The 10,513-nt window shown below is 30.0% G+C and overlaps 1 protein-coding gene across 2 annotated transcripts; it reads right to left on the bottom strand.

Annotated features, from left to right (window-relative positions):
• Positions 1-2,014: 2,014 nt before the first annotated feature.
• On the bottom strand, positions 2,015-9,094 carry LOC107485591 (2-oxoglutarate-Fe(II) type oxidoreductase hxnY). Of its 2 annotated transcripts, XM_016106129.3 has the most exons (11): positions 8,854-9,093; positions 8,591-8,783; positions 8,065-8,142; positions 7,830-7,881; positions 7,359-7,477; positions 6,565-6,662; positions 5,754-5,812; positions 5,596-5,652; positions 5,471-5,516; positions 4,117-4,196; positions 2,015-2,045 (listed from the first exon to the last, which is right to left on the bottom strand). In XM_016106129.3, exons 1-11 carry the CDS (start codon positions 8,929-8,931, stop codon positions 2,015-2,017), a joined length of 891 nt encoding a protein of 296 aa, XP_015961615.1. In that variant the 5' UTR covers positions 8,932-9,093. The 2 variants fall into 2 exon arrangements, with proteins under 2 accessions (XP_015961615.1, XP_015961622.1); XM_016106136.3 differs by lacking the exon at positions 8,065-8,142 and having other exon boundaries at positions 8,854-9,094.
• Between the last annotated feature and the right edge of the window lie 1,419 nt (positions 9,095-10,513).

Raw genomic sequence — 10,513 nt, 5'->3', positions numbered from 1 at the left:
ATTGGTATATTCTTTTGCATAAGAGCATGAGGATATGGGAACCTTTTTGGTACAAAAGCGAGAAAACAAGTGGGAATGCTTGCTTATCCACCTTATCTCATTCGAAAGGCCATTGTTATCACCGATTGCTCAATTAACAATTATTGTTCTCGTAATCTCTCATTCCTTTATATCCTTAAAAGGATAACTTCCACCATGGATCCACATACAACATAAGTTACTATGGCCGGTATAAAGCACTTGTCAAGACGGATAGGGGGATTACTCCTTAATATAAAAGGAACAATGCTATGTGCAATAAAATTTATTATTTAATATTTAATTAATTTTAAATTCTAAAGGTTAATACTTAATACTACAAAAATAAAATATTAATTCAAAATATTAGCTAATGTTAATAAAAGATGTTGTCCCATACCATTTCTCATTGAGCAATGCTAGGGACCAGCAACATTTGTGATTGCTAACCATCGACTAGCCATCAATAATGATTTGATGATGTGAGATTATTAGTGTGAGATTTCATCCAATGGCTCATCTTTCTCTGCTGGTTATATGCTGGCCAAAATGCAATAAAATTGCTGGCGTCCTAAACTTTTCCTTTCTCATTTATTAAATCTCAATGAAATATGAAATTGTCATATAACTTTCGATTCATTATATATAAAAACTTAAATTTATGCATAAAAAATTTTATATGCATAAAATAATTTGACCTTAAAATGATATATAGATATATTTTTGTATCATTTTTAATTTTATTCTTTTAATTTTTTTTTTTGGGTTTTTTTTTCCCTTAAAAAAATAAACTACCACCCTTTACCACAATCTCTCCGGAAAAGTGATTGAGATCCTAGAAGAGGATCAGCCACTGCTGGTTCGGCAAAGCTATCAGGTGGTGGTAAGATTGGGGAGAATTTTATTGATTATTACGACAACTATGATGCGTGTAAAAATTAAAAAAAAAAATCAACCACCGGTATTTATATGGAAATACAAAATAGCATTAAAAATAAATTAAATAATATATATTTATATACAAATATATAATAATTAATTTGATAACTGATTTTTTATGTACAGATAACATTTTTGTTATTTTATGAACATCAGTTACAATAGAATTAACCACATCAGTATTCTAGGTCTTGTTTCGAATTCCAAATGTGGCTCTCCTAATCTAGCTAGGTGGTGTGTTACCATATTAGTAAACAGATTTTTCCCTATTTAATTTTTGTTTTTTTTAAATAATGAACGGATTATAATCTTTTATCCTTGGTTTTGAATTTTTGATTATATTATATTTATTGCGTTATGTTTATTATATTGTACTTTTAAAATTTTTTTAAAAAGAATTTCTATTAATTCTCCCTTATATCTACAATTCTACATAGACTGATAGACCCACCTTTTTTGGAACCGAAAAATAAAACCTCGCAGCAGAAATGAGAGAATTTTTCTAACGGAGATGAGATAGGAAATGGGTATCCGCCTCCATATAAAACCCAATGCCATACCCTATAAACTACATTAAATATGCACTCTTTTTCTTCTCCACAGTAAAAATTATAGAATGCATCAATGCTCACTTGCTCAGTTAATTCAAATTGTTCAGCATTTACTTTCCACCAGTTCAAGCATCATCAAATGAGGAAAAAAAATTACCCAAAAGAGAAATACCCAAATGTTAATAGAGTAATAGGTGAATAAAGACATGACCAATAACAAAACAATAATCTTAAACAGAAATTAATTTATACTTTAATTTAAGACATCACCGTTATAATGAGCACAATCAACCAGACTATTAATTCCTCCAGAATTGAAACAATTGAAGAGAAATTAATCAAATCCTACTTTATTTAGAAGGCTGACAACATAAAGAACGACACTGTACCGTGCAATAAGCTAATAACTATAATACATTTTCTAGTAGCTAGTCATTATTATGAATTTAAACTGAAGTAGGGTCTTCTGGTTTATCCCGTGCCCTTTAACAAAGCCTTTGGTTTCTTCAATAGTCCCCACTACGAATTGGAGGGAATCTGCACCAAACATTGCCAAATATGCTTATAGCATCTTATTGCGTGTAAAGGTAAAATTTTGAACAAAATGTATGCATACATATGTCGTGAATGTATAGCTTTCTTTAAAGAATCCAATTAACGTTGGAATAATATTTGTCCATTGTCTCTTTTGTGTGGCCATGTTTGTTTGACTTTTAGCCTGTGCAGATTGGTAATGGAAATTGTACCCCACTTTGTAATTTTGGATTTAGTTTTGAGTTTTGATCCACTTTCAATGAAACAGCACTTTCATGCTATCAAAATTAGAATCTATATCTGTACCTCTTTCTTTCATCTTGGTTCAGTCTGACTAGTCTCTACTCACTAATTCAAAAGAATCCTACCAATGGAGATTTTAATTAAATCCTTAGACCATCTCCAGTAGAGAACTCATCTCAGTTCCTATTTATAATCCACCTGTCATAAAAAGTAACTCCACATAACATCTCTCTCTTCTCCATTAGGAAGAATCCACATAACATCTCTCTCTTCTCCATTAGGAAGAACTAACTTTAGTCTCTATTGTGGTCCCACTTAATTAATTAATTAAAATAACTAAAATTAATATAGTTATTATTTTTTAATAATATTATTTAAATTTATAAATTCAAAAATAATTCACTATTAAAAGATATTAATATTAAAAAAATAATATATAACAATAATACACCATATATAATTTGAGATTACATTAATTTATAAAATTACTTAATACAAAAAAAAAACATAATTAAATTTTATAGTTGACGATAAACATTATGAAATTGCCATATGTGTTCAATTAAATTTTCTTTTAACTATCGATACTGCTATCTATTTAATTATTATAATTATTAATTAATTTAAACTAATTTATAAAATTACTTAATATAAAAAAATAATTAAACTAATTTGCAAAATTAATTAACATACATATAATAGATATGTAATATATATTTTAATTTATTTATATGTAACATTTTTTAATTCATTTATATGTAATATGGAACAATTATAATATAATTTATTTATATGTAACATTTTTTAATTCATTTATATGTAATATGGAACAATTATAATATATATGTATACAATACAATTATCATTTTATATATATGTTTTAATTTAATTTTATTTATTGACATACATTCCACGTGTCAAATTTCGGTTGGAGGTTCCTCTGAGCAGGAACTCTCCTCATCGATCCATGTGAAAGAACTCATTTGAGTTCACACTCCAACGGGCAAAAGTGCCCTTATGTCAGAGGAGGAACTTGGGATAATTACCATTGGAGTTGCTCTTCGATGCTGCTCATCCTAAGTTCCTCCTCTGACACAAATATTTGACACGTGGAATGTCTAAAAAATTAAAATATATATGAAATTATCATTGTATTGTATACACATATATTATGACCCTTGCATATTACATATAAATGAAATAAAAAATGTTATATATAAATAAATTAAAATATATATTACATACATATTATATGTATGTTAATTAATTTTGCAAATTAGTTTAATTATATTTTTTTATATTAAGTAATTTTATAAATTAGTTTAAATTAATTATTATAATAATTAAGTATATTACATCATTATATCTCTATTTAATTAATAATTTATATTAATTATTTAAATAATAATTAATAGTAAATTATTTTTGAATTTATAAATTTTAATAATATTATTGTAAAAAAAATAATAACTACATTAATTTTATTTATTTTAATTAATTAATTAATTAAGTGGGGCTACAATAGCGACTAAAGTTAATTTCTCTTAATAGAAAAGAAAGAAATGTTTTGGGTTCTTAACTTCTTATTTTCTGTTTATGATACAAAAACTGATGTGGAGTTATTCTTTATAACAAGTGGGTCATAAATAGAAATTTGGATGAGCTCCCACTGAAAATGGTTTAAAAAGAATGCAGAGAATAATATTGTCCATCACTGAAAATGGTCATAATACGTCATTTTCAAATGTTAAAAAGACTATACTTTGTCTCCAGTGATTTTGGTCAGGTCATGGTCAGGGACGAGATTAAGAGTTTATAAATTTGTTAATACCTTGGGGGAGATGATTCACTGCAGCAACTTTCAAAGCATTCAACCACACAATCTGAGGGTGGGTCCAAGAAGAATGCCATCTACAAAATTACATGTTAATCATATTTCATTAGAAATACATAATCAAAATCATGCTAAGTTCTAATTGACTACATGAGCTAATAATAAACACCATTATGATGAAGCCAAATTTATAGGGTATTTGGTAGAAAGAAACAATATCACACAATCTATGACATCAGAAAAATCCGTGTCCAATGTTTTTTCAATAAATAAACGTTGAGCAAAACCTCAAATTGATTCCCTAAACTTTTTTGAAGTGATCACTTTAATCCCTGATATTTGTTTATTAGCTATTAGTCTCTTAATTTTCAAAAATTGTGAGACAAATCAATCTTTTTTGGTAAGTTTTTGATAGTTTGGATTGGGATTAAAATGTCCACTTTGCAAGTTTAGGGATTAATCTATCTCACAATAAAAAATTTAAGAACTAATGACTAATAAACAAAATGAAGGACTAATATGGAATTAATTAATGCATGTCCTATCTCTGCTCTCAACTACCCATTTCAATAATATCCATGCAAAAATATTCAGTTTACAATTCTTCATATCCTTCAGAGAAAGACATGTGGCATACATTGGGCAATTTCATCTAGCATAATGAATCAGGTAGTTCACCGTCCAAAGTTTGAACATTTTTTTGTCACTAGAATTTTTATGTGATCACGCTTTCAACATGGACCCATAACATGGACCCATATAAATAATGTTTGTATGAAAGGAAGTTATGTCATTTATCAGTATCATCATTTGTTACAAGTCAAATAATGGATGTATTCTGTACTAGTCAATTACCCATGCGTAAAATAAGTGTGAATAACACACAACAGTCAACATTTCTAAGGGTCATTTAGAATTGAATTTTGAAAAAAAAAAGTATCTTTTTTATTTTTTAATAAAAAAACAAATAATTTAATTTTTTTTAAAGATGTATCTAAATATATTTAAAATTTAATAAAGTATTTTTTTTTCACTCAAAGAAGCCAATCCAAACAAACACTTAATCCATCCAGGATGGTATAAAGAATAAGTACTCCTTCCATTCCATATTGGCCGTCATTTTCTTTTTCTGGTAGTTGGTACACTCAAAACTCACGATTTATACAAATTGTATCTAGATATTTATGAAATACTAAAAAAATGTAAAAGAGATTGCCAGTGTTGACCAACGGCAGTAAAAGAATATTTATAAATTTAATCAAACCATCATAAGTCATCATTCTAGAATATAAATTAAAGGGCAACAACAAAGTAAGGAAACTGAAGAAGTGATCAGTAAAGTAGTAATTACCGAATAACGCTCCTTTCCGGTTGGAATGACTCTGTGAAGTGTTGACCTACAAGAGTAATATGACAAAAGTTGAGAATAAACATAACAAAATAGCTCCTTTTAAGTTGTTCGATGATGGATTTTACCGGTATATACAATTTGTCCACCTCTCCATCAAGTCCCCAATGTTCACAATAAAGGCCCTGTGGAATGCAAAATTTTAGTGCAAAATAGTCTACAATAGTACAGTCTTTAGATAATATCATTCAGTTTGTTTACCAAAATTTCATATTCATGAACTCACCCTTCTACATGAGACACATCCTCCCAGACTCGAGGTTGCTTGAACTTCTCCTTACAGATCTGAAATACAAGATTTTAAAAATTATAAATTAGGTTAAATTACAATGAGGTCCACCAAGGTTGAGTAGATATTACACATAACAGCCCCCATGACTATTAGTACAATGTAACACAAGGCGTCTTTGAAGTTTGGGTAACATTGACCTTGCTAAAGTTTAGGTGACATTGTACCTAACACCAGGAATTTTGTAAACAAATAAGAGGCCAGTGAAAATATGACAAATCAGAGGGAATCATGTGTAATACCTAAACTCGAGGGAGGTCAGTGTAATTTACTCTAAAACTTGTATGATATACCCCCAATGAATGAACTGTAAGGGAAGGAATCAAAGGAGAGGAAGCTGTTAGTCACAAACTGTAGACGTGGCAGTCCAAAATGTTAGAATTTTTATATTTTATGGGGTCCAATCTTATTAATATGGTAGCAGATAATTATAAAAACACAATGTAATCCATCATTGTTGATGAATTAGAAGAGTCCATTTGGCATAAGATTGAACATTGGCTATGGCTGGAAGTAGGTAGATTATCATTTTTCCACTTACGTGGAATACTGTGACTAAGAACTTCTGGCACGAAAGTCGAGAGGAAGACTCAGGATGCATCAGGAATCCAATTAGATTGCAATCAGAATCCTCATACAAGGAGAATAGAATTTTCTGCTTGTAAGGAGTTCAACTCCGTGTCTTCTTTAATGCCTATGACTTGTTGCAATCCTAGATTATTAGGTACACTAAAGGGAAGATGAGAACCTGCAGTCCCGGAACACCGTCGGTCACCAAGAGAGTGATCATGCCATAATCTGAATGAGCAGAGGCACCACATAACTCTTCATATGATCCCAATTCACCTGATGCAATTGGAAGGCATGTTACCAAAGTGAAAATATCACATAGGATATAATTTGTTTGTAAAACACCCCTATAGGGTCAATCATAAAACACTAATAAAACAGCATTAAAAACTCAGAATATGATATTAAACACACTTCAATTGATTGCCACCATAGTTGAAGTTTCTTTGACTCTGGTCTAGCCACAAAGTAGAAATTAACAGTAGAAGGATATATTTTAGAATCAGATAATTTGTTTGGAAACCTTGTCCTAAGGCCCAATGCACAGAACACTAATAGCAAAGCAGAAAGAACTTATTCTAAAATAAAAATACAACCTTCAGTTACCACCAGAAGTGCATTTTCTCTGATCAAGATCTACCAAAAGGAGTATGTGCAACAAATAAAGTTAAAATATACAATATAAAATTCATTGAATACATGGCATTATGTATTTTAAATTGGATTACACAGAATGGTGCCCATGTTCATGTGCAGAGTAGTTCATCGCATCAAAATCAATACATGAAAACAAGGAATATATGTTCCCACTTCTAAATTCAAAATGCCGTTTTGGCCAGGAAGTAACTATAATATAATATAACAAGTGAAATGAAGTAAAAATCAACATAAAATATAGTATTTGAGGCACTTTTAACAAAGTTAGACATAAATACATGGTATCCCATTAAGGTCAGGGAAATGTTAATAAACCTGGATAATGCAAAAGGCGAAGAAAAGCTGCTGGTTTGTTTAAGGCTGTCTTCTCAAAAAAATCATCATCCAGATTTAGGGACAGAGCAATTAGAGACATCAGCTTTTTCCCAGCTTCCCTGGAGCCGAATAGAAAAAGAGTCAAATTCTAAATCTAAACATCATAACAAGAGAAAGAACCAAAGAAAATGTAAACGTCAATATGAATGCTCACCCATCCTTTCTTCAGTATATACAATAATACCCCACAAAGAAACAAACTCTCACTAAATAAAAAGGCATGAATAAAGTTCTTGATAAAAAGACGTTAGTTTCTTGTTTTTGGTACAAACACTATGTGGAACAAAAGTAGAAACCTAAAAAAAATAGCTATTCAGTTTTCACATTCTTAGGAACAAATATTAAGGTTTCCATTTTATATTTTCTGGAATGTAAAATCTCACAGTTCATATCAAATTAACGGCAACTTACAACAATTTCCATATTAAGGATTCCATTGTAGGTCTCCAATCTGGTAACAGTTCTGGAGTGTCCATAACAGAAAAGGGGAAAACAAAAACAAAACAAAAATCTCATGTTAAGTCGATACAAAATAATAACAGGTGGAGAAGTAAGCGTGTTATCACCCACGAAAAATTCAACCAACACAAATTAACATACTCACTGCCTCACAGGTATATTATAAGGGTAAGTAAATAAGCCACACCTTGAGAAGGCCATTGATTCAGGTTAACACTACTGCTATCTTCCAAATTACCAATGTAATAGCTCTCTTTTGCGTCACCTGGTTAAAAGGAATCATCTTGCTAAAAGTATCCTAAGTGTATTAGTTAAATATAAGTAATGTACCTAAAGAGTGAAGATTGTTCATTGTATAATTAAAAACAATAAAAATAATGGCATTATGTACAATACACACTTCTTTAAATTCATCCACCTTCACTCCCCACTAAACAAATTCCCATTAAATATACCCAAGCTAAAGCTTTCAACCTTTCATGTGTTTAATGCCCAATTTTGGTATATACAAGCGGATATTATTTTGATAATTTAAAAAAATTTCAAACACACAATTAATTAAACAAGGTGCAGAAATGTCGGGTGTGCCAATTGTGTTTTCTTTTTAGCGTCAATAAAAATCTTCCAGCTTTGTGTGTACTGTTCATGAGTACCAACGCCCTTGTTCGCAAAACCCCCCGCCCCCAAAAAAATGAAGAAAATGGAATATTAACCTTTGGACTGTGAAGAGGGATCAAGGTTCTCAGAGTAGAGAGGAGTGTAACCCCTGTATTCCTTGCGTGACAAGCTCAATTTGTAGTTCAATGGAAGCGTGAAGAACTTGGCGCTTTGTTGAAACGCTGAACTCAGAAGCTGGTCGTCTACGCCGTGGTTCACGAGGTAAAAGAATCCATAATCAACGCATGCCTATTCATCACTCATGAAATTCATTATCTTTATCAACGCATGTCAAGTGAGGGATGAAATTAACGGTTACCTGACGAATAGAGTTGGCGGTGGAGAGACGATCAGGTGAGGAAAGGTCTACCATAGGGAGCCTCAGCTTCGTCGCCATTACCAATTCTTATTTCTTTCTTTGTTGTTCAGCAGTGGCGCTTACTCACTTCAGTGGGTTTGATTGGGTTGGGTTGAGATCATGAAGAAATTGAAGACGTCAATGTTTTGGCATCCCATTACGCTTTTGTACTTCTATTATGTAGAATTATAGATGTTCTATAGTAAGACATTACAATTTTTTTTTTCAGGAAAAAAATGAGAAAGTACTATTACGAACAAGTTTAAAATTTGGAAGACTATGAGATAATATTCCATTTGATGCCTCAACAACTTGTATGTAAGTTTTAATTTAGTTCTTAAAAATTTTAATTATTTTTATTTAATTTTTAAATTTTATAAATATAACTTATGTTAATCCTTAAAATAATTTTTAACATTAATGAAACAATATCGTGAACAGTCGAATGCACACTAAATTTTATAAAATGATGTGGTTTTAATTTTGACACTCAGATAACCCAAAAATAATATTATAAATGGTATTTATTAAAAATTTACCTAATAAAATAAGTGATAGATGTCGTTTTTGAGTTATTTAAATGGCAAAACCAAAACTGCATCATTTTACAAGTTTTAACGTGACATATGATAGTTTATAACAGCATTTCATTAACATTTTTATACTAAAAATTATCTTAAAAACTAATATGAAGCACATTTATAAACTTTGAAAATTAAATAGACGCAATTAAAATTTCAAGGACTAAATTAAGACTCACGTACAAATTCAAGAACCAAATTGAATATTAACTCGATCTTCTTTATATCTACAATGTATACATTAGAAATCATTATCAAAATTAATTATTAGTATAAAATATAAAATAAATTCAATTAAATTAATCAAAATTAATAAAAATACTTACATAAAGTATATCTAAATTATATATTTCTTCTTGTTGTGTTTTTCCTTTTTTTATGTTTTTTGTGTGAGTTTTTTTTGTCGTCATTGATGATTGGATTTTTGATGGTATAGAATTTCACAAATGAATTCTCGTTGAAAGTATAGTTTCTAAACCAACAATAATCCTTTCATACAAAAGATTGTTTGTCACAAGTAACAAAACCCTAATTTTATAAACCGAAGTATTCAAACCTCGGGTCGTTCTCCCTAGGAATTACAATAAAGTGTCTTGTTATTGGTTATGAGTCATTTTGGGGTTTTGGATAAGAAGCATGAAAAATAAATGGCAATGAAAATAAACTAACAACTATAAAAGGCTCTTGGCAAGGTATGAAAATTAGAAATCCTATCCTAGTTATCCTTCTCAATTGTGATGAGAATAGTTCATTGCTACCACTTAGTTAACCCTTACTAAATAAAAGAAAAATAAGTCCTAGCCAACTCCCAAGGAAAGACTAGCTTTAGTGCACTCTAAACCAATTAGCAATCTCTCTAATTACCAATCAACAAAGGGATTAGATAACTCAAGTGTCACTAATTACTCTACCTAGGCCAAGAGGAACAAAATCTAACTAATGGCTATAAGAGACATTTCAACAAACACATAAAGTGCAATAGAAGTAAATATTATTAAATGCAAGAATTAAAGGAATCTATAACTACAAAAACAAGAGAT

The sequence above is a fragment of the Arachis duranensis genome, chromosome 1 (genome assembly GCF_000817695.3).
Source record: "Arachis duranensis cultivar V14167 chromosome 1, aradu.V14167.gnm2.J7QH, whole genome shotgun sequence".
Lineage (NCBI taxonomy): Eukaryota > Viridiplantae > Streptophyta > Magnoliopsida > Fabales > Fabaceae > Arachis > Arachis duranensis.
This window is presented reverse-complemented; position numbering and strand designations above follow the sequence as displayed.

Bases quoted from the DNA above. Each gene is read 5' to 3' on its own strand.
- LOC107485591 (XM_016106129.3), bottom strand. From the start codon at position 8,931: ATGGCGACGAAGCTGAGGCTCCCTATGGTAGACCTTTCCTCACCTGAT. The intron at 7,882-8,064 runs GTGTGGCTTATT...TGGACACTCCAG, and splicing joins GAATCAATGGCCTTCTCAAG to AACTGTTACCAGATTGGAGA. The intron at 2,046-4,116 runs GTATTAACAAAT...TGTTTGGTGCAG, and splicing joins AGTGAATCATCTCCCCCAAG to ATTCCCTCCAATTCGTAGTG.